At 37.8% G+C, this 26,106-nt stretch overlaps 1 protein-coding gene across 2 annotated transcripts in view; it reads left to right on the top strand.

Moving 5' to 3' along the window:
* Positions 1 to 25,129, top strand: part of MAPK12 (mitogen-activated protein kinase 12) — a 33,286-nt gene extending 8,157 nt beyond the window's left edge. Inside the window, exons 3-12 of one of the 2 annotated variants that reach the window (XM_068189809.1) lie at positions 2,594 to 2,652; positions 3,975 to 4,086; positions 13,128 to 13,157; positions 14,785 to 14,832; positions 17,679 to 17,793; positions 18,437 to 18,508; positions 19,090 to 19,169; positions 19,913 to 19,991; positions 21,520 to 21,693; positions 22,486 to 25,129. In XM_068189809.1, coding sequence (XP_068045910.1) covers positions 2,594 to 2,652; positions 3,975 to 4,086; positions 13,128 to 13,157; positions 14,785 to 14,832; positions 17,679 to 17,793; positions 18,437 to 18,508; positions 19,090 to 19,169; positions 19,913 to 19,991; positions 21,520 to 21,693; positions 22,486 to 22,556 — 840 coding nt within the window. In that variant the 3' untranslated portion in view covers positions 22,557 to 25,129. The remainder of the gene's footprint in view (positions 1 to 2,593; positions 2,653 to 3,974; positions 4,087 to 13,127; positions 13,158 to 14,784; positions 14,833 to 17,678; positions 17,794 to 18,436; positions 18,509 to 19,089; positions 19,170 to 19,912; positions 19,992 to 21,519; positions 21,694 to 22,485) is intronic. The other variant, XM_068189810.1, reaches the window with a different exon arrangement.
* The last annotated feature ends 977 nt before the right edge of the window (positions 25,130 to 26,106 follow it).

The following is a 26,106-nucleotide window of genomic DNA, read 5'->3' as shown; positions in this document are numbered from 1 at the left end:
CTTCTTCAGAGGATTTATTTTATTCCATATTTCCTTGTGCTTAATATAGCTGCAAAAATCTCTGGCCTGAATGGAAATATGAATGACTGCTCCAGTACAGGAAAATAATCCCAAACCACAACTATTAAATAAAGACTTTAGACAGTAACATGGATTTCAGGATTTTTAGAAAACCTGGTTTGTAAGAGAAGAACTATTGTGAAATCCTTAGCATATTTAAAGAGTTTTGTGGTTCATTATTTCAAATTCCCTTCTTTGGAAGCTGAGCATTGGTCTTGGTGGCTTCATTCGCTGTAGAGGATTTGCAGCAATGACAGGTTTTTCTCTGTAAGTTTGCAGCCTTACCTCAGCAGTGATGTACATCAGGCAGCATTAAATAAGTACCAGGAACTCTGTGGACTCGAATGGATACGCATTAGAATGTTAGTGAACTTCATTAGTGTGTTTTGGGGCTGGTATGTTCTGCATGGAAACATGTTCTTCATGCTTCTGTGTATCACAGGGCGTGCCTGATAATGCCTTGGTGCAGTGATGCATGTGATAGAGCAGCCACGGTATTTCATTCTCTGCTGTGTCCCTTCTTTTCATTGTGGTGTCCCAGTGTCTTTCACTGCTACATTCAGATGTGATGGGATTTATTTTCTTATGGTTCTTGCTTAGGTGTACGAGGGCATGGAAATAACTGCTTAAGGAGAACATGCAAGACTTTTGAGAAAGTGCGGCTTGATAAGGGAAGATGCATATTAAATAAGATAACTGCTAAAATGTTAACTTCCTTCTTCATATATGTACATCTGAAGAGAGCACACAATTTTTCTGGCTGTGTATGCTCTGTGTATGTGTTTGCATACACATACTGCCTTAGGAAATGCCTGTAGAGCTGCATTATGCTGCACTGTTGCAAAGTATGTCTTTGTAATCCTGTCCTCCTCTCTTCTCCTCCACAGAGAAAAGGAAAACCTTATGTAAAACTCATAAAAGAGAAAATTCTTATTGTAATGTTAGCACTAGAGGTAATACTTCAAATAATAACCACATCCTCTGTGCGTTTAATTATTGTTTTATAGTAGTTTTTCTTCTTTAATTAGTTTCATATAACAGTTTCATATAAATACTATTAGTGACTTTTTTCAAAGATATATGTGGCTACAGAGAAAGGGAGTTTTAATTTTCTGCCTTCATCTTTATTAGTTTTTCTGTCTTCATCATGTTGACATTTTGGTAATATCCAGTCTAACTGTAATAGTCTGCCGTTAATGTGGGAAGACTAAAAATATGTGCAATAAGGATTTCATCGTGGTTGGGCATTTAAAGCTTTAAATAAAGGAAGGTGTCCTTGTATTTCCCCCCTCCATTTCTGCTTATGCTTCTCTTTATTTTCACTTTTTTTTTAAAGATACCTGATTTGGATGACAGTTCTTGATGTATGATCTAATGTCTGTATGGCCACAAAGATAACGTTGAACAAGGTTATAAAGCTTACTAGTCTTTTAGCTTGCTTCTGGCAAAGTCCTGCACAGCCTCATGTTGCTAAGAACAGCAAAGTTGTGAGTTCAATCCCCGTAGAGGCCATTTACATAAGGGTTGTACTTGATGATCCGTGTGGGTCCCTTCCAGCTCAGAATATTTTGTGATTCTGTGACATAGCAGCCTGCACCTGGGAAACACCACGAGCACTCTGAGGCTTGGGAGTCTTCCTCTGAACAGACAGAAATGGTCATGAATTAGCAGCAGAGGTAGAAAATAAGCAGCTCTAAAAGCCTGTGTTATTTAGGCACTGCCTGGATTATTCAGCATCTAAACTAAAATCTGGCTTTAGATCACTCCAGCTACTTCCTTTTGAGCATTGAGTTCTGTGTATTTAATTTTCTGGTGTTCAGTGGTCTTGAAAGAAGCATTGGTATTTAGTGTAATGCACCCGGTCAGTTTATATAGTTCTTCCAAAACCCATACTAATAGGAAAAGCTGTGATGGAAAATCCATTTTACTAGATTATTATTTCTCTGTTCAGTGATAGAATGCTTTTGTTTGACCAAAAAAAAACTCTGGCGAACCTGAGGTATAAGCCATAATAAATCATATGAAGTTCTTGCTATTTTTTTCTGAATAAAAACAGTTTCATTCTGCTTTCTTCTTTGTGCTTCCAAGAAGCTATTGTACTCTATGTACCTAAATTACCCTGTTACTGAAATTAAAAGATGTTTAAAGTGCACTTCATTGATAAGCAGCAGGCCCAGCTAGATGGAGACCACTTACAATGCTTCATATTATAGACTGATTTTTCTGGTTTATTTTCAACATGTCAGTAATTAAAGTGATTAAATACTGTCTCCTCTTAAATGGTTAGCCTCTGAATTTTTAGTTCCAGTAGGTACTACTTATATTTTTTTTGTCACAGAGTAAAACTGCCATCTGAGTTGTAAAATCTAACACCTAACAAATCCTGGCACTACTTTAGGTATTCTTTCGGCTGTGTTTATGCCTATAGCTAATGTCTCAATATATTTTGGATTATATTTTTTCACTTATTAGGTGATTAGGCTTTATTGTGTCAAATCATCGATTAATTTTTTTTTCTTTTTTTTTCTTTTAGGTCATTGGAATTTTGGATGTGTTCACACCAGATGTAACACTGGAGAAGTTCAATGACTTGTAAGTTTCATTTTGTTTGTTTTTTGGAGCAGAGCATTGTTGCTTGTGCAGGATGAAAGGTTGTTGCTTTTTAAATAGAGAATTTCAAAATTGTTGCTTCATGGACTATTTTTTTTGAATTTCATCTTAATATAACTCTTACATACAACCTTGGTGAGCTGGAGTTCTCAGATTGTCATTAGAACCAGTTTCCTGTCTTTCAGCCCTTAATAAATGGTGAATTTAGTGAATTCCCTAATCCACCTTACAAATACTGATTTCTTACCCTAAGGCCCAGGTTGCTCAAACGGTAGGACAATTCTTAACCCAATCAAGTAGGCTGAAAGTTACCCGTACTGTGTTGGCATATCTCATCCAAATTCGAGGATCAGTTAAAAAGTGCTGGTGCTGCTGAATTTTTTTGTGTTTATCTGCATTGTGGTCTGTTGTGCCTTTTGATTGTTTTCCCAGTCAGTGGTCCAAACAGCACCTGATACAGGTTATTTCTACCACATCTCCCTGACATTTTGGTGGCTTATCAAACACAAGATGTTTAACATGTCTGCTGTTTTATTTGTTTACTGCTACAATTCTGGTGAATTAGAGTTGCTAGAGAAACAGTGCCCAGAAATTCTTTTGGGCATAATGTAGGTTTCCTGTGCTAGTAGAACTGTTCTGGATTTCATCTAGTATATCTATGTTTCCTGAGCAACCTTGTGTATTTATATGTTAACAAAGAAAGCTATCTGACAGAAAAAATGTAGAAAATGAAGTACAAAAAACATGGAGCATGTATTCACATTGATTGTTGAGCCAAAAGGAATGTTGTCAATACTGTCTATTGTGCTAGCATTTTACACAGCATATATAGTAGAATGCACATATACCTGATGAGCATTGAAGCACTGTGTTGTAATTGAGACCCTAAAATCATCCTCCAGATTTTGCTAGTGAGGTGGTAATTTCCAGGTTTTTTCAATGAGGTGATCATGACTGTGAGATACATTGCCTTGCATGTACCTGTATCTGCCTTGCATGTATTTGTGTAGCTGTCTTTGAAATATCATGAGGCTTTTGGTTAGTTTCTTTCTAAGCTAGTTCTGATAACTAGCAAATTTCCATAATCAATGACAGAACTGGGCAATACCTCTTTAAGACAATCAGATGAAAACAGATAGCCTTGGAGGGTAGGAGGATGGTGAAGGAATTGTTTGGTAAATGGAATGATCTATAATTTAATATTGTAATTGAACTATAACATACAATTATGTTTAAATTTTCATTACAAAGTTAATCAAGTTAATCTGTTGGGTTTTCTTTCTCTTTTTTTGTTTTGTTTTAAGCTACCTCGTCATGCCATTTATGGGAACAGACTTGAGTAAAATAATGAAGCATGAGAAATTAACTGAAGATAGAATCCAGTTCCTGGTATATCAGATGTTGAAAGGCTTAAAGGTTTGCCAGTTCTACTACTATTATTATTTCACAGTCTTTTTTCCTAGTAAACTGATATGGAGAACTGTAAGTACTTGTAATTTAATAGCAGGATAAAATTTATCTCACCTAGTATAATAAAAAGTATATATTAAATTAAAACAATTCTATTAATTTATTATATAAAGTATATTTTTACAGTTAAAAAATCCTGGCTCGCTCAGTTTCTTGTCTTACATCAGATGCTCTAGTCTCATAATCATCATCATTAAGCTTCACTGGCTTTGCTTCAGTGTTTCTGTTTAACTGGGAAGCCCACAGTTGACCACAGCTAGGTGTGTTTCACCAGAGCTGAGAAAAGGGGAAGGATCATCTTCAAGATGCTGGCAATCCTCTGCCTAATGCATGAGGCTTTTGGTTGTCTTTGGTGCAAGGGCACAGGTCCTTTTCTGCCAAGGTGGTCAATCTCCAGCCTTGTCTGGTACATGGCACTATTCCCTTCCAGGATTTTGTTGAACTTTGGTGGATTCCTGTCAGCCCATTTCCTTAGCCTGTGGAGGTCTCACTAAATGGCAGCACAGTCATCTGGTGTGTCAACATTACTGTCAGTTCTGCATCATTTGCTGAGTTGATGAGGGAGCCCTCTGTCCCATCATCCAGGTCAGTAATGAAAGTGTTAAACAGAACTGACTTCAGTACTAACCCTATGGGGGACACTGCTGGTGATGGGCCTCCAGCTGGACTTTCTGCCACTGACCACAACTGTTTGATCAAGGCAGTTCAGTCAGCTTTGATCTTGGCAGCCCAGTCACTGTCCATTAATCTAACTCCTATTTCCACTGTCTCTCAGGGTGTTATGAGAGTTTCAGAAGCCTTGCAAGAGACAAGGTAAACAACACTGTCTGTCCTCCTGTCATCCACCAGTCCAGTTGTCTTATCGTAGAAGGCTAACAGACTATCAAGCGTGATTTTCTTCTGTAAATCCATGTTGACTACTGCCAGTCAGTTCTTTGTCCTTGTAGTTTTTGGAAATGGTTTCCAGAATTACTTGCTTATCACATTCCCAGAGAGTGGCATGTGGCTGACTGGCCTTCCTTGATCCTCTTCTCCAATACCTGTTTGAAGACGTGAGCAATATTTGCTTTCCTGCAATCATAAGGGACATCTCCTGATCACCATGACCTTTCACATACTATTAAGTGGACTCCTGATGACACTGGCCAACTTCTCGTAGAATTCATGAGTGCATCCCATCAGGCTGTTTGTTTAAATGTTAAATTTGTGTTTGTTCAGATATTCCTTATCCTCCTCCATTGAAGGTTAAATCTTCCTTGCTCCAGACTTTTCCAGCAGTTTCAGGAACCTATCATACGGCAAATATTACCAAGATGAATGAAAAGAAGGCATTGAGTACCTTGGCTTTTTCATGCCCCTGGTGCAATTACCTGTGTTTTCCCTAGTTTTGTTTTTGCTCCCAGTTTGCCTGTAGAAGCCCTTCATATTGACCTTTGTGTCTCTTAGCAGATTTAGGACAAGAGGGCTTTACCTTTCCAAATTCCATCTCTGCACACTTGAGCAGTATGTCCACATTCCTGCAGGGTGACCTGACTCTGCTTCCATCATGTATGCTTTTTTATGTTTTGGGTTCCCTAGGAGTTCTTGCCTCCCGTCACCTTTGCTTGATCTTGACTTAACTAGTGTCTGTTTATTGTGTGCTGATGTTTTGCACAGTGAAATTAGGAAAACATTCATAGAAGACTGTAACGGACCATGCGGATTTGTCTAGTTTTGAACTGTGTAGGAAAGCTTCATCTTGTAGCTCTTCCAGTAAGTCTTGGAAAGAATAATGATTTTGAGATATTTTCTTAAATAAAAAGTATAACCAAATGCCATGTGTAAGTTAGTAGTTGGTCTTGTTTGTGATTTTCTTCTTCTTTTCACATAGTAAGCCTGGATGTTAATCCTCCATTCCTTCTTAGAAATAATGTTTATATTCATCTCTGTTTTATCTCTTAGATATTGTATTTCTGTGGACTGCAGAGCTTACAGCTATACCAAATAACTTAAAAACATAATCTTGAATTTTACTGACTCTGACAAGAATGATTCTAAATGTATTAGCTATCATATACTTCGCATGTTTTTCTTCCTCATCTTTTGCTAAATACTGTTTATTTTTGCTAGTCCTTTTTTCTGCTGTTTGTCTTTTAAAAACTGGACTGTGTATATTGAAGTTCATGGTCTTACAACACAAAAAGAAGATATTCCTTAAGCTCCCTGTTTTTATCTATAACCTATTTTAATGTGATGTAAAAATGATTCTTGGTCTATATTAGTACTACAGTTCTTAAATTAATTACTGTGTTTACTTTTTGGGTATATTACTTTTTTCTTTTGGTGACACAATTCCAAGAGAAGAAAAACCTTGACCTAGATCTGCAGGCTTTATCCAGGCTCTCCTGCAGTTCTCTTTGTTGTTCTGGAGACACACAAGGAAGCTATGGAATGGCACTGTCTTAAATTGAGTGTCATTCCTTGGCTGATGCTGGCACTGTACAGTTTTGGTTTTACAGTCCTGTAAACACACAATGTGTGGGCAGAAATTTCCTCTGTGCTTGTACAGATACGTGAAGTCAGTGTAGGGGTGTGCTTGTGCCATGGAAATACAGACCTGATTTTGATACAGGAATATCTGGCACTTCCATCAGCATGCATATTCATCCAGATCTATATTTGCATTGCCAAACACTATTAAAAATAATTCAATAGCAAGACAGCATGCTGTGCCTGGACTAGAACATCAGGAACAGCATAAACTTGATTCTGTTGTCCCTCAGCACTTAACAGATACAGAAGGGCAAGTAGATTGTTTTACTCCCATCACAAAACATAATAAATACATTTTCTTGTTGAGTCCTGCATTATTGATTTCTCTTTGACCCTACCCTGGATTTTGTGTTCTTATTTTAGTAGATTTTTGCTCATATAGCCTTTTACATGTGCTAAGTAATTATCTTTTGTGTTCTACAGCTGTGCATTTAAGTGCTACAATTCCCATTTTAAAAATGCAGGAACTAAGGTCAGGTAAACTAAAGCCAGTTTTGGAGAAATTGGTTTTATTTAAATTGGAGGAAATTCACCTCTAATCTGGATTCTGAATGTGGGTTTACAATTTCAGTTTTGCAATTAGTTCCCTAGTCACAAAGCCGTGTCCTAATAAGTGTTGTCTTGAGGACTGTGTAAGTGGAGTGGTCTGTTTAAGTTGCAGGTAACTGTCTGGGAAGCAGGTTTCTGGGAGAGGTATGTTATCCACCAGGGATGAAAAACAACATTTGTGCTGACTTTACAGGCAAGCAATATGTGAACTGTAAAGAATTAGCTTAGGTTGAGTGTAGTGGAGAGGATGAATAATTAATTTGAGGTGAAATGGCTTAGAAACATATTTTGGTCTTAGTGACATACACTATATAACAGAGGCTGACAGCAGAACTTGTGGCCCCAAAGGTTGACACTGAAGTCTGTTGGATCGGTAAATATGGAAGACAAATGGAGCAACTGTGTGTGGTTGACATACATGGGAAGAAAACAGCAGGAATTTAGAGGATATATTGGGCAGGTTTGTGGCAAGGTTTGCTTGTTAATGAAGGCTGCAGGGGTGGCTGCTGTGAGAAGACACCAGGAAGTGCCTCCATGTTGAACAAAGTTCCAGCCAGCTGCAAAGCACACCTGCTGCTGGCTAAAGCTGAGCTCATCAGCAATATTCATGGCACGTCTGTGGTAATACATTTAAGGAGGGGTAAAAAATGTTGGCAGCAGCTGTAAGAGGGGAGGGAGAAAATGTGAAGCAGCCCTGCAGGCACCAGGGTCAGTGAGGGTAGAGGGGGGAGAAGATGCTCCAGGTGCTCAGGAGGTGCTGGTGTAGAGATTTCCCTGCAGGCCGTGAAGACCATGGTGGCTCAGGTTGCTCCTCTGCAACCCGTGGAGGACCACGACAGAGCAGATATCCACACAGCAGCCATGGAGGACCCCATGCTGGGGCCCAGGTATGTGGCCTAAATGAGGCTGCGGCCCGTAGAGAGCCAGTGCTCGAGCAGGCCCTGGCAGGTTTTGTGGCTAGACCTGTGGTCCTTGGGGGACCCACACTGAAGCAGTCCACTCCTGAAGGACTGCGTCCTGTGTAAAGAACACATGCTGAAAGGGTTCATGAAGGACTGTCTCCTATGGGAGGGACATAAAAATAAAAGCAGTTACATGGCAACCAGCTACCAACTGTGATAGATCTTCTGTAAGAAGTGGTTTACCTGAATAGTTTCTTACCCCATGATTTTGAGAGTAAAACTGTACTTACCTCAAAATTACCAGCAGGAGATAAAATATTATTTAGCTATTAGACTGTTTTGTCATTTCTTATTACACAGAAAACTCTGGAGAACAGTCTTTACTGTATACTGTTCCATTAAATTTTGGATTCTCATTGAACCATTTCAGCCAGAAGTACACACCTAGCTGAAAATATTTTTAAGAAATAGGAATGGTCCATTGTTTGAGGCACATTCTTGTAGCCCTGTCTGTGCAAGAAAGAAAATGAGTCCGTAATTTGTTTTTTCTTTTACAGATATCAGTATATTAGATGTTTAAGAAAGGGTTATCCAAGTTTTTAATGAAAATCTTGTGCTTTATAAGGTCTACTGTATCTGGGTTAAAGACAGCCCATCTGCATTTACTTGGATTGTTTTTTTTGGCGGGGCATGGGGAGCAAACATACACTTAGCTAGCACTCAGTAGAGGCATTTTAAGGGAAAAATGCTTACAACACTTGGGAAGGGGGAGTATGCCACTGTAGATCTTTGCAGTAAGTCATTCAGCTTCTCAAGCTTAGCCTCTCCTTTGTATGATAACTTTGTTTTTCACCTTTTAACTTTAATGGACTCTATTCTGAGGGGGGGTCTTTGGTCTTAAAGATGTAGCATGCAATATGCATTTGTCCTTTGTAAAGTATATAAGAACTTTATGGTGTCTGTATTTATGTCTGGTCAAAGGCAAAAGAAGGCTGTTCATCATTTTTGTCACATTGTTTATGCTACTATAATATCCTGTTTACATGTGACAGTTAAATGCCTTTAAGGGAAAACTCTGCATGACTGATGTACTGTGAAGAGATAAGGGAGATTTTTGCTAAGCCCCCCAGTTGTTTCCTTGCAGGCTAAATTTCTACATTCTATCTGTAGGCTGGTTCTGGATTGGTTGTATACAAAGGGCTCAACAGTCTTGATTTTAAAAAACCTGTATAAATTGAGGTCAAGACTGAATTCATGAAGATTTGTATCTTCAGCCTTTGCTCTGCAAGTCTGTACAGGGGTGTTTTTTTGTTTTTTTTTTTTGTCAGTTCTTATCATTTTACTGTCTTTTTTCTATAGAGAATGAAATATTAATTTTCTTTTTTTGGTGAGCCTTGTAATTTATCAGAATTCAATGTGATGTGACACCACTTAAAAACAATGATGTACCTCTCCTTTGCCTGTTGCCTAGTTGGGTCTTAATGTGGCATTAAATTTTACTTACACGTGAGTTTGCATCTTGGAAGGGCTTTGATAATTTCTTTTTTGTTATTGTTTGACAGAAAAGCTATGTATTGTCAAAGTACAGAAGGCAAGCTAAACATAAATGTCTGTATATGTAGGTGAAAGGAGACTGGAGTTTTCAGTCTTGGTCCCCGTTCTGCAGGAATGCCAGCTGGGCTCCTGTTCGTAGAGGTCTGGGGGAGGTGGCTGTCAGTCCTCTCTTTATTCATAGTGTTTAAGAAGGGACAGACAGCTCCTGGGCTATACAAACACCTGTTCAAGCTTCTTTGCCATATTTATGGTAAGATATACTACTCTAGTTATTTTCTCATTTGTATTTACTGCCTTTTGTTCACATTTATGCTGGATTTTTTCTGTTTCTCTGCTTTCCCTTCCCCCTCTGACTCATTTCCTCTTCAGTTTTTACTTCCCAGCCAAGATGCTTTTCATTTTCATTTTGCATGTTGCCTAGAACACATTCTCCTGAGTCTTTGCTAATTCCCTTTTGATTAGCTTTTCATTTTGTGTAGAGATTACATAGAAAGAAAAGAATGCTTAAAATTTAGATGATTGTTGGATTTCCTAGCAAGATCTGAAGCTTGCATTCCAGGATTTATGCATGCTATCAAAATTGTCTTTAGGATAATGCACAGAGCTCCTGTCCTCCAAGGCACTTGTGTTAACTGGGTTCTTGAATCAAATATGGTTCAGGTGAAGTGGTAGAAACATTGTGAAGGTTATGTCTACTCTGTTCTGAATAGTTTTGCTATGTTAAGAATGAAAAATCTGTCAATAGATGGATAATTTAAAGAGGAGAACCAGTAAGAACAGGATCCCATTTCAGAAGGCTATTGAACAGAAATGGAAAACCTGAATGAAGACTGGCACAGTTCCAGTGTTGCTACCTGCCAGGAGATTATGAATTGCAGTTAAAAAATACTGCTATTGTTAAAGAAACATTGCAGCACAGCACCAGTATTTCAGCTTACAGAAAGGTTGATGTGTGCATTACAATCAGTAATAACTGCTATTTCATGTAATCTCAGTAGTGTTATGGTAAGAGGAGCATTCAGAAAACATAGGAGCTTTCCCCATAGTGTTAACATTATTTTGGTGCTGTGAACACTCATAAAATCTTCAGTGGGTTGAGAATGACAGCAAAACCATAGTCTTCCCCCAGAACAGGTGATTTACTTTAACTGAAACTGTGAAGGGTGCAGACCTTTTAACTCCTATTTCTACATTCCACATTCTTAGGTGCCAAATTAATGGGTCTGCCAGCTATTTCCTTACTGTGTACAGTCTTAGCAGCACAAACCAACTATAGAATATTTTAAGCATCTGTTCTGGAAAATCAAGAGGCTTCAGTAAGAAGATACTGCAGTAATTTAGAATGCAAGTAGATATTGTGATATCCTTGGTCAAGATAGCAATGACAGAGAACATCTTTTTCTTAATTTATTGGGAGTTTAGCTATTTACAGTTACATTCCTGGTTTGGGTTTGTTATTTTATTTTTTTAAAGTGCATATGGTCTCCATGTACAATTGACAAACTTCCTCCTCCTCCTGTCCCAATTCACTTCATGCACATCCATGACAGATAAAATAATTTGTAGTTTTGTGTTTGCTGTAGTGGTTTTAGAGCAAACGTTCTGTGAAGCAGCCAGGTACCCTCAATGTCTTGTGTCAGCCCCAGGAAATCCTGTGAAGGGCTTTGGCATTTCCTATGGGTGATGTTAAACCTTGCCCAATCTGCAAGCAATCTGCAGCAGGAACTAGTCTACTGCAGATGCCAGGACAGGCCTGGGCTCTGGCACAGCAGTCAGCAGTGTGACCGTGCAGCAGCAGGGCCCTACCACAGCCTGGGCTGGATTGGTTACCAATCAGGTTGTAGGCACAGGGTCAAAGGGAGTGGGGGTTCCCCCACCGCAACCCTTCCCTCTTTTCAGAACCTATGAGACCACATCTGGTATGACTGGTCAGGTGTAGGAGAGGACTAACTGTCAGATTTTTTCAGTCACTGCTTTAAAAGCTTGGCACCCTAAGTGCAGATCTTGTGCTGCTTAGATTGTATGGGTTTTGTTTTAAGTTCAGAAATCTGTGTCTGAAAGGCACATTGGTTCTGTCTGAAGAAGTTGGTTTTTGTTCTGTAGCTTTGCTTTCTTTGTCTTGGTGTTTCTCATCAGCTGGATTATGAGGACCCTTATGCAGAGGGACTGTGGCATTTGTGAGGTTAATTGCCCATCCTGAGGGCTGCTGGGGAAAATGGTCATTGCTGTGGCTGTGGCTGATTTGCAATTATCCTGCAAAGCTCCTTTCTTCTGTGCATTTCTGTGATGTTATGCTGACTATTCCTGGTTGATCTCCTCTGACTCTGCCAGCTAGCTCCCAGTGACCCTGTTGTCACTTGTCCCATTCTTCAGAGTGAAATAAAATTGAAATTCTTCAGGTGAAGCTGGAGGATTTGCATCTTAATAATCTTTTCTCAAGTCTTTTTGTTTAAAAGCTTTTATTCTCGTGTTTCTTAGCATCACTAGTATGCTCTGTGGGGGTTTCAGATCAGTTCCCCACCCCTGAAGGGACTAGCACATCCCAGGCTGCTCTTGGAACCATGTTCTCAGTTCAGAACAACTTTTTGCATTTCAGTCTTTGCAAGAGATGCCTATATCTGAACAAGTTAGTAGAAGCTCCCTTTATCGACTGTGATGAAAATAGTCTCTTCTAGGGTATCATTCAGCTGGTGAGAGAAACTGCATACCTCAGAGGGGAGTACTTGGTGACAGTCATGGGTTCGAACATCTGTATTTTATCAGGTGTCATCCCAAAAGAACTAGTCCTGGGTGTTCAGTTTGCTCGTTTGTCTTTTGTGAGCCCTTAAACAGGTCACTGAATGGGTGATGAAAATATTCAAGAGAATGTCTTTCAACTTGACTTCCATTTTCCATTGAGGAAATACTGAAGCATGTAGCAAGAATTCTCAGATAAGACATTGACTGGCCTTCATCCCACTCTTAATGATCTCTTAAAAGCCAGTGCTGCTGAAGCATATTAATCTAAACTATGATGGCACGCCAGAGATGCCTTTTGCAGGAGAGCATTTCTGATGTATAAAATAGCATGTTTCACTCTGAGATAGATATATATATATATATATACACACTCAATATATATATAGAGTATTGCAACTGATATATAGATATAGATATACATATATATATATATATACATATATATACATATATATATATACACATATATATATGTATATCTATATATCAGTTGCAGTACTCAAACTGATTCGGTGGTTTCTCATTATTAGGGGAGGGAAAGGACAAAATGCTAGTATAATTATCTGAACATTAAAACCATAGCTAAAGGGATCTTCTGTGCAATAAATAAACATTTTCTAATTTCAGTTTACTTTAGCACCATGAAAAGCCCACCCCAGGCTACTTTTAAACTCAGGACCTTGACTAAAAAAATGCCTTCTCTTTTTACAGTATATTCACTCATCAGGCATAATTCATAGGGTAAGTTGAAAACATGAAAGTTGTTTATATTTTGATAATGTGAGTGATGTTTGTGTATAAGCATGCTTATAAATATGCCTGAAATTCTGTTTATAGGTTTTCTCAGTTTGTTGCTGCCTTTGATTTCTTCTTCAGTGGCAACAAAAGGTGGCTTGGCTATGTCAGTGTAAGCTGGCCACTCAAGTTGCACTGAATACAGCCTAGATTTGGGGTTCCTAGATTACTTTGTGAAATTGAGTTGTAAGTCTCCACAAGAGCAAATAGTGTCTAAATTGAGATAGATAAGACTTGGGATTTTTTATTTGTTTGTTTTTTAATTAAGATGAAACTTATAAAAACAATGTTTAGGTTTTCTTTAAAAGTTTGATTAGTGTTCAAGGTTTTGGGGTAACTATAGAAACTGAAAAAAATTGTCCAAAATTATAGATACTTAAGAACCTCGATTTTTTTCAGAGAGAAATTAAGCATTTGTTTCTTTTTGAATCCCTTCTCTGTATAAAGTCCACTTAAAATCACTTCTGCACTGTGAAGAAGGAGTTCTGAATGATGCCTTTGTGGTACCAAGCAGTATATCTTCCCCAAAACTGCATTAGAGCTGTAGAAATTGCCCATTTTTAATAAAGTGTCAGGAGCACCACAGAAAATGCACATTGTACAGTAGTTTAAGCTGGACATGGAAACTACACAACTGACAAAATAATGTAAGATATTTATATTCTTATTTTTGCAACTGCTGGGATCATGGTCTAAACTTACTGTTGCTTAGTTTTCTTCCAAGGTCTCTTTTGACCCTTGAGCTTCTTGGTTTCATTATGGTTTTTTGCATCAAATTGTTTCTCTCCAAGGCCCCTCTGATTTTAAAAGATCTTTGTATAAAACAGGTGGATCCCTGTTAAAAATTTCAGAGAGAAAATACTTCCAAAGACCTTTTGCTAAAGTGTATCAAACAAAGGTTTGAAAAAGCTGAAGGAAAATGTATCTCTAATTATGTATGTCTGAGTCACTGATGTTGCAGTATCATCTTAGTCCTTGCCAGCAGTCTTCTGTTTGCTAAACTTTACAATTGTGTAGACTTCTAGTCTCTGCGGTGACTTAAGAGACTTAAGGGAATACTTCTTTCACGTTGCAGTTGTGTTGACTTTCTTAGGAAATTGATTTTTCCAAAGAAGAGAGCATAGGGTTTTGTGTAAAATCTTGTTTGATTCTTTCAGTACTCCTTCTAAGTCTGTCAGGGTAAGGAACCTTTATATTGCATATTTTGATATGCAACATCTACAGTCCAGAACTACATATGTGAATTGTTAACCTTGTGGTGTTAGTACTAAATGCAACAAATTTATGTCCAAACCCCTCTCATAGAAAAATTAGTGAATTCCTTCACTATGTTTTCCTGACTTATAGCAGAAAAAAAAATATTTTTCTTTGGGGGAAAATATACTGGGAAAAAGACAAACATGCAAGTTTGCATCCTTGTTTGTGTTATGATATCATTTTACCTGTTGCTGTTCAAAATAGTTACATAAAAACTATACAACCAGAAAGAAAGAAAGACGGCAAAAAAAGTACTTTATTGTCTTGCTGTAAAATAAAAAAAAATCCAAAACATTCATTTAAAATCTGGTTGCAGGATCTAAAACCTGGAAACCTGGCAGTAAATGAAGACTGTGAATTGAAGGTAAGGTATGTTTATTTGAAAAAACAGACGTGTTAGAAGACAGAAGACAACAGGTGCAGCAGCTGTGGACATGCTGGCTGGTTTCAGTGTTGGGCCAGGCTTTTTGCTCTTGAATCACAATCGGCCTGTACATCCTCACAAAACAACAGGGAATTTGAATGGGGACTTTTGTGTCCTGGTGTGTAAGGGACACATCAGATCTTAAGGCCAACGTTTCATCCCTAAAAGAGACATAAGAATTGATGAGAGTGATTTGATTATGTGAGAATTTCAACTTTAAATAAATAGAAAACGTCTAATTCTGCAAGCTGGGAGATACAGAAGATCAAAGGTTGTGAAGAACATCCTTAATTGAATAAAATAAAAGGTGATACAGAGCACTACAAAAGTGGTTTTTAGCGTGCAACATGAATACTATATACTTGATATACTTGCACGTAGCCATTGTAATACAAATTTTGGTCTTTGGAGACTGACCCGAATGTTCCAGCGTCCTGTAATTTTAATGTTTTCCTATCTAACACAAAAAGCCATTGGCTTTTCCTGGGTTGTGGGTGGACAAATGGTGAGTGGATCCCAAGGTGCTGGGAAAAGAAGAGAGTCTAGAAGAAACAGTTGTATATGGATGTCTTCCCCCATACCCCCAGCTGTACAATTATATTTTGAGATGCGGGCCAGGTGTCTCCTGATCTGTATCTACATTCAGCAGCTTCCCTTGCATCAGCTCCAGTGATGATGGCACTGTAAGCAAAGTGGAACAGTTCTTTGAATGGGTAATTAATTAGCTAACAGTTTTTTCACAGTGAGCTTTCTGATGCTCATTTTTCCCTTATCTGATGCTCTCAGCTCCTACACAGGTATCCGAAAAGTGACAGTGGAGGGTGTACGAAGGGAAATCACTGCCCTTTCTGTAGTCTCAAAGTTAACAAGTTATTTTTGTTAGTTAATGAAGCAATTTAGGAAAATTAAACTTGCTGAGTCAAAGGAGACCTATCCTTAAGGAGCTGAGGGAAACTGGGTCATTCTTTCCTAATTCACAAATTATGGAAAGGATTTTCACACATGCTCTGAAAATTGCTGTCGAAGTTCCACCTGAAAAATTGAAGATTAGAGTGTGAGAATAGAAGTTTTATATGAAGATGTTGAAATGGTACCATGTTAATATTAAGTACAAATAGGATACATTTGTTCCCTGAGCTTAATGAAATGTAAGTGAAAATAAATCACGAGGTTAAAGCATAATACACAAAAATTCTTGCTGTCATTTTCTACTTCTACAAATCTACAAAACCAAATTATATTTTAGCTGTTTCCAGTTCTACATGTCACAAGCCTTGGTAGATAAAATGCCTAAAAGACTGTGACAGAATAGACTGTAACACATCTGGATTTGACCTGTTACTTTTTTTTTTTCCTTTCTTCCACTTTCCCTGCTGTCTTACTGGGAAAATATAATGTGTGCTGAAAATGTACAATAAAAGCCATATATAAAGGTTTATACAAAAATTATATGTACAAAAATTTTGCATCTAGTAATTCTTCAGCACCCAAAGAATCAGCCATTTAATTGGTATGAATAAAAAATGTCTTCTTTTGCATTCTGTTCCTGTTTTTAAATTGATTGGTAATCAGCAGTTATGAGGAAAACATAGAAATTATATTTGCAGTATGGCAATAAAGATAAGCCATAACATTTTGTAGTCTTGATTTGTGAATGAAAATATAGTTTTCCTTTTTGTTAGTGCCAGAAATTGATGAAACAATCCTGAAGTATTTTAGAATGCTTAATTGCAGAGAGCATTACAAAAACATGACTCTTGGTATAGGAATGCTCAGGTGTCCCTACTAAAACCCCTGCTCTATCAATAAACATGTGCAGTGTGATTCACATGGCAAACTGTGGCCGCTCACTCAAAGCTTCATGTTTAGCTACTTGTGTGTGACCATGATTTGTCTGCAGTAGAACTTTACTTACCCGTGCCTCCCGGTTCTTTTTAGAAGCATGAACTTTCCAATAAATGCAAACTCCAGGAGTGGAATTTTCTTGCTGTTTGCTGTATCTTTTGATGGTCCATACAGGTGGGCCTTCTTGAGGCAGATATAGAAGTTGACAAAGGGCCATAACGTTAATTTTTAATCTTGCTGCTGTACACATTGCTATATCTAGAGAGAAATATTTGAGAATCTTAGAAATAAGCTGAATTGTGCATAGCACTTTAAAAAAATTGCACGGATGTTGCATTTTTTACAAAAGGTTTTTCTGTAGTTGATGCTGGAGGTTGGAGAAGACTTCATGGGACTACGTGATGGTAATTCCCTACTCTTGTTGCCAGTTTTCAGTGTGACATAGAGGAAGTCTTCCCTTGTATAAGTTATTCAGAAAGTAAAAATAGCGGTACCTTCTTTCTTCCTAATATTGTTGGCGCACACTCTTGAATAGTTGTGCCATCTGGGATATGAGAGCAATGGACACTGTCTAAAATGGGTGTTGTTCTTTTAGCTGTAACTTGATACAGTGGTGATTCTGTGTTCAGGGATTTTTTTGCATTAAATATGACCAGTATCTCTTTAATTAATAAGTGAATAATTTATTATTTTCTTTACTGGTCTTACAGCTTTTGATAGTGCCATAGAAGTATGTAACTTGAAAAAAAAGTTACTCAAATCTCTGTGCTACTTCTGTCCTGATTTTTAAAATGAGAACAAGATACTTCAGTGAGAAAAAGATACAAAAATAAACTAATCTCTGTGGATTGTTCCAGGTTTTTTTCCCTACAGTTGTAAAGAACTTTATGAACTAGATAGCAAGCTATCTGATCTGAATGTGCTTTTTGCTTCCACTACAGATCCTGGATTTTGGATTGGCAAGGCATACAGACAGTGAGATGACTGGCTATGTGGTTACAAGGTGGTACAGAGCTCCAGAGGTCATACTTAACTGGATGCATTATACTCAGACAGGTGGGTGTCTCTTCAAAAGTATCTTAACAGAGCTAAAGCATTCACTGGATCGGGTGATATATAAACTAGACTTTGTTTCTGAAATGAACAAGAAATTGGAGGTGGAAATGACAATTATGCAACATTTCCTTGTAGATAAATTGCAGGTAATCATGTGGTGGTGAGTTTGGGCCTTTTTTTTAATATATGTTATATATGTTGTTTTTATATATGTTTTCTGAGAGTAATAGAAAGTGCCAAGGTGATTGGAAAAAAATTATTTAAATTATACAGACATGACAGTCTGGTCTCTCTTCTTGTGTTCCTGTAAAGATGTGCTGGTTTTAATTTGAACAGACAGGGAGAAATGGCAAATGGAGGGAATTCAAATAACACTCTGGAAGTTTTTGAAAGTATTGAAAATTTACTTCCTATGTGCCTGTTACTGAGAAACTCATTCTACATATTACGAGATTATCTCCAGTTTGCTCATTAGAAAGTCTGGTAGTTTTACCTGCGCTGATCATCATACTTGGCAAGGCACACATTTATTTTGTAACAGATTATAAAGGTAATTTTTATACTTATTTAAAATATGTTTTTAATTAAAATTTATGCACATTTAAACAGACAAGTTAATGTGCCTCTTGGTCTTTTTTTTCAGTTGACATCTGGTCTGTGGGCTGTATAATGGCTGAGATGATAACAGGGAGACCTCTGTTCAAGGGAAATGATCGTATCCTTCAGTGAATTTATGATACTGATGTAAGAAAATTATGAGAGGTTGTTATGTGATACAGTTAGTCTGTTCAAAACTGGATGAGTATAAATTGAAATTAATAATAAAATTGCTTGCAGCTTTCTCATTAAATAGTTATTTCATATCTGTACCACTTTTGCACACCTGCCAATTAAATCTTGTATTACTGATTTTTTTCAGTAGAGGTGAACTTTGAATCTCATCTCATCTCATCACAGGCTTTGTGACAATAGGAAAGCCATATTTATTTTTTTCCTAGTGCGTGCAATGTGTTGATTGTTTAGATACTCTTAATAGTTTTGAACTGATTTTTGTCCAAACAATACAGGACAGGCTTGATAATACTAGAAAATTTTGCAGATGATTCAATTATTTGTTCCCAAACTATAGGATATTTTCTTTGCCTTTTCTAAGAGAAATGGAGAACGTTCATCTTCTGTTCAGTCATTGAATTAAGATTTTTACATTATTTTCCAACAGCAAAGAAATGCATTACTTTTGCGGGGTGCTTAGTTTCCTAATAGTGAAAGAATTTGTTCCTTATTTCTGGTATTCAGATCTGGACCAACTCACAGAAATAATGAAAATAACAGGTACACCAACTCAAGATTTTGTTCAAAAATTGCACAGTCAAGATGTGAGTATTCTGATTTGTCAGTTGGTTTTCCATGTCTTAACTTTCCTTTAAGCCATGCTCAGTTCTTAGGCTGAAGTAATATGTCTTGACTACTGATAAAGCCCCTGATAGTCCTTCTCTGCCTTGACATGATTTGTGCACCCACAATAGCTACTGGAGATGGGGAGTGGAATGACAGAAAATTATCAGAGCATTATTTAAATATTTCAGGATTCCAGTGTGTACCATATAAACAGCTGAGCAGATACATGGCAACTTTCATTGTAAAGGTACTAAGAGCATGAAGATATTCAGGAGCCCCATTTTGCAAAAGTCTCTTTCCTGTCCTTACCTCGATGTCCTTGTAGAATCCTGAGGCCCTTACTATAAAGAATCTAAATTTATTCATTAAAGCAACTGTTCAATTTAAATATAAAGGAATTACTGTATAAGGTTCACTTCTAGAGATTGCTGTAAAGTCACTATGATGTTCTTTCAAATAATTCATATATATTTATATGAATAAATATATTAAATGTGGAGCACGAATAATTAAAGCTTTGCATTTAAAATTACTAAATCATGGCTTTAAAGCTTGCTTTAAAAATACTCCGTTCAGAAAGAAGGTGAATATTATCAGAAAAAAAACGCATTTGTACAATGTGTTGTCAAAATATTGTTGAGAAAGGTATTAAGCATACAGTTTACTTTGTCTCATTACAAAGGTGGCAAAGATCTAATGTAATATTCATGTTTCTTTTAAGGCAAAAAACTATATCAAAAGCCTCCCAAAAGTCCAGAAGAAAGATTTTGCATCCATCTTGAAGTATGCGAATCCTTTGGGTAAGGCTGTTTGTGTGGATGTGTACAGCTTGTTCTTGTGTTTACATTAGAGGCAGCTGCATTATAATTCAGTCATGTGACAGGTGATGTGGTGGTTCTTGGGCTAATCGGTCTCTTGCTTTCCAGAATTCATAATTTTGATTGTAGCAACTGAGGTTTAAACCCTGCCACAGGAATCAGTTGTTTCTTAGAAGCATCAAAAAAAAATTATTACTTTGTGTTTTGGGTTTCAATCTAGCACCTGCTTAATGGTTTTACTTGAGCAGTTTTCTCAAGAGCCCTAGCATATTAAGTATATGTAATAAAATTTTCTCTGTACTGTATTTGAACTACAATTCTGAAAGCCCAATCTGATCTGCAGTTGAAATACAAGAAAATGGAAAGCTGACATCTTAGTAATGGAATTAATACATCCTGAGAAACATCTGTGCATTCCTGAGAAACAATGGCTTCGATTCCATAGATATTAACAGCCAGAAGAGCCTACCAACTGTGCATAAGTGGGACATGACCTGAGGCAGGCAGAGCTCTGAAATTACTCTCCTTAAGCAGTATCAATTCCCCAATGATCTAAACACTAATAAGCCAGTTTTATTAGAATATTAATTAGGATAATTGAATTTTCTCAATTTAAGTTAAAATTTTAGGTTCAGATACAGTATGAATAAATCTGATTAATAAACAGCTCTTACCCCTACTGCATGGTTAGCTGATGGGTAGCTACAGCAAGCTACACATTTCCATTTAGTGCTTAGGATGTCTTCTATTGTTTCTGTGGCCATCTGGCTGCTTCTGGTCTGGAATAGGAGTTTAAAGAGCAAGCAGAAGTTGAAGTATCCTGTCCCACACTTCTTGGGGTGAAGCATCACCTCTCACACTGCCTCTGCTTCCTTTCAGGATAAAAAAACAGAAAATAAATGAATCATTCATCATACCTGTTTACACTAGTCCACTTTGACAGTCCAGCTGACTGAATCCAGAATCCACAGGAGGGGAACATGCAGAATTTAATGGGTTGTTTTGGCTGAGATCAAAACCGCATAGCAGATAAAGTTAGCTCTGAGATTCTGAGTATGAACAACTGACCTGTCTTAGTGAACTTCAGAGTGTACTTGGTTTGGATTTGGTGACACAAAGCACAGTTCTCATTTGCTGTTGATCTGTTCATTCAGCTGCTGTCAGGGGGTGATGTACCTTAGAACCACAGTGAGTGGCAGTGATTAAAGACACCTGGGGAAGCTCCAGGAACAGTGGTCCTGGAGCCAGAAGCTGGGAATTCATTGGCTGAGATGCTTTCTGTATTGCATACAGAAGCAAGGGAGCACCTCTGCATTGCATCAGGCTTTGCACACATCACAGCTTACTCACAGCAGTCGTGCAAAGAGGCCCCACTGGCTATAAATGGACATGCAATGATTCTGTTCTATTACTCCATGTATTTATTTGAAATACCTCCAGGGCAGTGTTACTGTGTACAGGTGGAATCAGGTGTGTGATTTGAATACACTGATGGTTTTCTGTGCAATAGCTGTAAACCTTTTGGAGAAGATGCTGGTGCTGGATGCAGAGAAGCGAGTCACGGCAGCTGAGGCTTTGATGCATCCTTACTTTGAACCAATTCATGATCCCGAGGAAGAAATTGAAGCTGAGAAATACGACGACACATTTGATAACATGGATCTTCCACTAGATGAGTGGAAGCGTGAGTTTAATTTTGTGATGTTTTCAGAATTAACCAGATTGTAAGGCCATGCAGAAATAAAAATGTTCCCCCTTACAAATTAACTCCTCTGCTTTTGATCGAACAGATAGAATAGACAGCATTAAGAGAAACACTACTGGTAAGCCAGTGTTCCTCTTACCAAGTTCTTGTGGAAGGATCTCTAAAGGTTTCTTTTCTGCTTCCTTACAGAGGCTGTTCTCCATTTCCCTAATGTTTCTGTCCTCCCATCTTCTGCAACATAGAAAAGAAACCATTTCTGTAATTTGTCTTTCAGTGGATAGAGCAGGTGAAGAGATTGTTTGACTGTTGCCACTACAGGACTGCAGTGGTTGCTGGCCCTAAGTTAGAGTCTCTGAGGAAGAAAAAATGTGTCTGTGTCATCAGAGATTTAAGTCTAATCTTGTTTTCATCTAAGGTCAGAGTTTTGTAGTTTGGCTTTTAAGTGAGGACCTAACTTTCAAATCTGATGTGCTCAGTAGCTCTTGCTGAGCATATTGCCTACTATACTCAAAAGTTAGTGCTTGCATCCCTTTGAAAGCACCTATACCATTTCAGTACTGGGTTACTTTTTCAAATCTGAAATGGTGAAAAGTCATCCTTGGTTCCCTTACTTGTTGTACTCTTCCTCTATTTTTGCCTGAAGAGGTCTCTCTCTCCCTGAGCTAGATCAGAGCGCAGCCATGCTGGGGTTGCACCTTGCTCATTCATGTTTGTGCAGCTCCTTTTCTGATTAGACCACAGCAATGCTATGTCTGTTCTGTTGTTTTGCAGGCGTTACATATAAAGAGATACTGAACTTCAAGCCACCACAGACATTGGACTCAAAGGAGACAGCAGTGTAATTGTATGGCTAAGTATTTTCAGAACTCTGGAAGGCAAAAAAGTTGTAAATGTTTGTGACATTTCAGGTGTATAAAACTTCTTATAAATAAGCTCTATGTAATCTGTTTCATCTGCACTGTGAGAAAGCAATGTCCTTTACTCTGCATGTGGAAGTTGGTGCCTTTGGGCGTAGCATTTCAAAAATACCCATAAACTTATTTCTGCCTGCACAAAAAGGAAACTTCTTCCTTCTGCACAAAAGGACTCAGACTGCAATAACCTAGTGCCATCCTCAAAAGAGCAGGATTAATTCTTCAACATTGAGATCAGAAGAGTACAAGTTACCCCCCCAGGCAAGCTGAGAACACAGTATGTCTGATATGCTGTGACTGCTCTCCAAGGCCACTGAACCGTCTTGAATGCACAAAGTATTCATGTGACATCCTCTGGAATATTTCACTTTGCTGAGATGCCTGGGAACGCTCATCATCTGTTACCTCAGGGACTGCAGTGGGTAGCGGAGACACAGCCCAAGTGAGTGCCTGCATCCCCTGTCTGGTGTGAGTGGAAGAGAACCTCAGAAGTGTTGATGTCCTAGATTTTTTTCAAAGTAACCAGCATAGCAGGACAAGATTTCATAAGCTCGCTAGGTGAACAGTCACTGGTTATATAATCACTGTATAATATTTCCCTAAATACAGTGCATTTTCTTTGTATAGTAGACTAGGGATCAGGGATTTACAGAGAGAAATTCTTGAAATTTTCTAAAATTTTGTAAGCTCTTCAGCATCTTAGTTTTGAAGTTATCTCAGACAATCAGCAGTGCTAATTTTAAAAATAAAGCTGCATGTGGGTCACTTTATAGAGAATGAAATGAGGACCAAAATGATACACTGCCGCTCTTCGTTGGGAATACCTGCAGCAAGCTGTTTTTTTCACAGTGTACAAAGCTGTTACCAGGTGAAGAATAATAATTATTCCCTTTTTTTACCATTTGAATTCATCTTACTTGGAAAAACATTCAGACATTTTGTTGAGAGGTACATCAGCAGGAGTCAGCTTCCTGATGGGATAGATTGGTTAGATGCTTCCTGAGTTCCTCTTACTGTCCAGTTATTGTATTTTCCTAGGTGCTTTGTTTGTAAGGGTCTCTGAGAGGTGGGAAAAAGAATTAGCAAACCTTTGTGAAGAATTTCTGTGTGAAATTGCTTGTCTTTCTTAAAGGTAGTATCTTCACAGTTGACTTTTTGGATGTGGGTTATTGCCAATGTAGTACACCTGTGGTGTGTTACTACTGAGTGAAGTGAATGTGAAAGAAGACATTTGCTCTTAGCAGGTAGTAACTGAAAAAAAGAATAAGTTACTTGGGGGTTTTTTTTGTTTTAATAGCCCGTATAAACCATAAGTTAAATAAAGGCACAGTTACTGTGTTTCTTTCAATGAATGTTTGAATTAAACACCTATAAATATTAGCATTTGTTTAAAAATTGTTTGTGATGAGAGTTGATTAGCTGAGGTGGGCACCTAGAGAGACTAAATAGTAACAGAAACCTTAAATACATGTATTTGACAAGTCATTAAAAACTATAGTTTCAGGAATGCATGAAAAAAAAAGCAGATAATGTATATTGAATCAAAATATTGCTCCAACTACAGGTTTCTCACAGATGAAGGCATACTTAAGAGTCATACCCCATTTTACATTATGGACTTTCTGCTTGGTCTACGCTTCCATGTTAAATAGAAACTTTATATTTTACAGAATAGATGTTCTTTCTTAGGATCATATTCTTTTGTCTTCTTAAAAGTAGTAGGAGAAAAGTGCCTATTGGAATTAGTGGTGTTGATAGACTGAGTCAATGGGAAATGAAAAATGTCAAACACTTACTTGAAAATGCTGCCTCTATATTTTAAATGTATTTCAACATCCTAAAATCTAGCAGATGCCTAAAGTCTGGAGATAATGCAGATGGCTCAAATGTTAGTCAGACTAGGAGGGAGCAGTTTTAATTGAAAAACTGTTTTGCATTTTCTTCCTAAAGGCTAACACTTCAGTGGGCATTTCCACAAAGTCAAGCCCTAAAATCCTGCACTGGCTGAGGTGAACATTTCCCTCTCTTAACTTTAACTTAGCATTGGAGAAGCAGCCAGCACACATGAGAAAGACATAAAGAGATAGCGTTAGCTTTTCTTGGTAGTGGAGGGGTACTCTTAAAGTAACTGAAGACCTTGATGCATATATCAGCAAAAACAGAAGTACTGCTGTGCTGTCAGCAAATGGCAAAGGCAACATCAGGTTGGTCAAGGAGTTTCTGTGAAGAGATTGAATTCTGCAGAAATGGCTCCAAGAGGCAATAGAGATGAGTAAAAGAACTGTGAGGTGAAAGCAGAAATACTTTGCAGCGGAAGCAGCTGCTACTCGAAAGGGAGAGATAACAGTTCCCAAGTTGTTATTTGCTATTCCTACTGGTGCTAAGCAACTCAGGTATAAGAACACAATTTCTGTTTGCCTTAAAAGAGAATTGTAAATACATTCTGCATGTATATGAAATGTGTTGTGACAAATAAAGATTATGAGTTTGTTTTTTGCACAGTAGTGGTCTTATTTTCCCCAGATGTATAATCAGTACTGAAAATACTATTTTCGGTGAAGGGATCTGTATGAAACTAGTATTGTAGGTACATTTAATGTAATATTAGCTGCTGATACCGTTTCTTTTGGAAGCTAGTCAGATGCTAATCTTTCTCCCATTTTCTGAACCCAGAGTTGCCACAGAGCTGATCTGACTGTTCTACTGCACCAAATTATTTCTTAAGAGCTTCTTGGATTTTACCAGACATCTCTTTCTTTGTTCTGAAGGACAGGATTTTGCTTCTTAAATGCAGTTGCATTTCTCAGCCTGATTATAAAAGCCAAAGTCAGACTGATGGTCATCAAGCATATATATTTTTGAGTTGGATGGGGAAGTTTGAGTTAACAGAGTTACAGTAAGGGTGTATGGGGCTCACATGCTCCTTGACTATTTTAGAACAAGATTGTCCATTTAAGTATTTGTCTTTGTTGCACTGAAGACTCACCAAATGTTACTTTTTGATAATGTGTTATTGTGGGCCAGATGTGGTTCACAACTTCCTTTCTTGATTATCTTCTTTTTTTTTTAAATAGGATATCACTGAGGTGCATGCTAATGTGTCCTGCAGAATGTGCTCAGAAGATGCACTTTGTTCTCGATTGGGAATTACTGGGCATATGAGCTGGGTGGGATTCTTTGAGTTTCCTACTTTCTGATCTTCTGTTCAGAAGTGAATACAAGATGCTTCTGGTCTGTTACAGCTAAGGTTCTCAAAGAATGAGGCATCTGTTAGCTGCTGTCATTCACTGGATCTTGGTATAAAATAGCCATGTATTTTGATGGTCCCTGCAGGGACCACAGAAAAGAATAGGGGCTCAAAACACCTGCTGTCTCTGCTGATTAATCCTCCAGCTCCTGCATACACTGGTGGCAACTGGTTGTATAAGCCAAACAATACCAGAAGCAGTTTAATGCACAGCAGCACTTAAAATCTCCT

This window comes from Anomalospiza imberbis, chromosome 5, assembly GCF_031753505.1.
Source record: "Anomalospiza imberbis isolate Cuckoo-Finch-1a 21T00152 chromosome 5, ASM3175350v1, whole genome shotgun sequence".
NCBI lineage: Eukaryota > Metazoa > Chordata > Aves > Passeriformes > Viduidae > Anomalospiza > Anomalospiza imberbis.
This window is presented reverse-complemented; position numbering and strand designations above follow the sequence as displayed.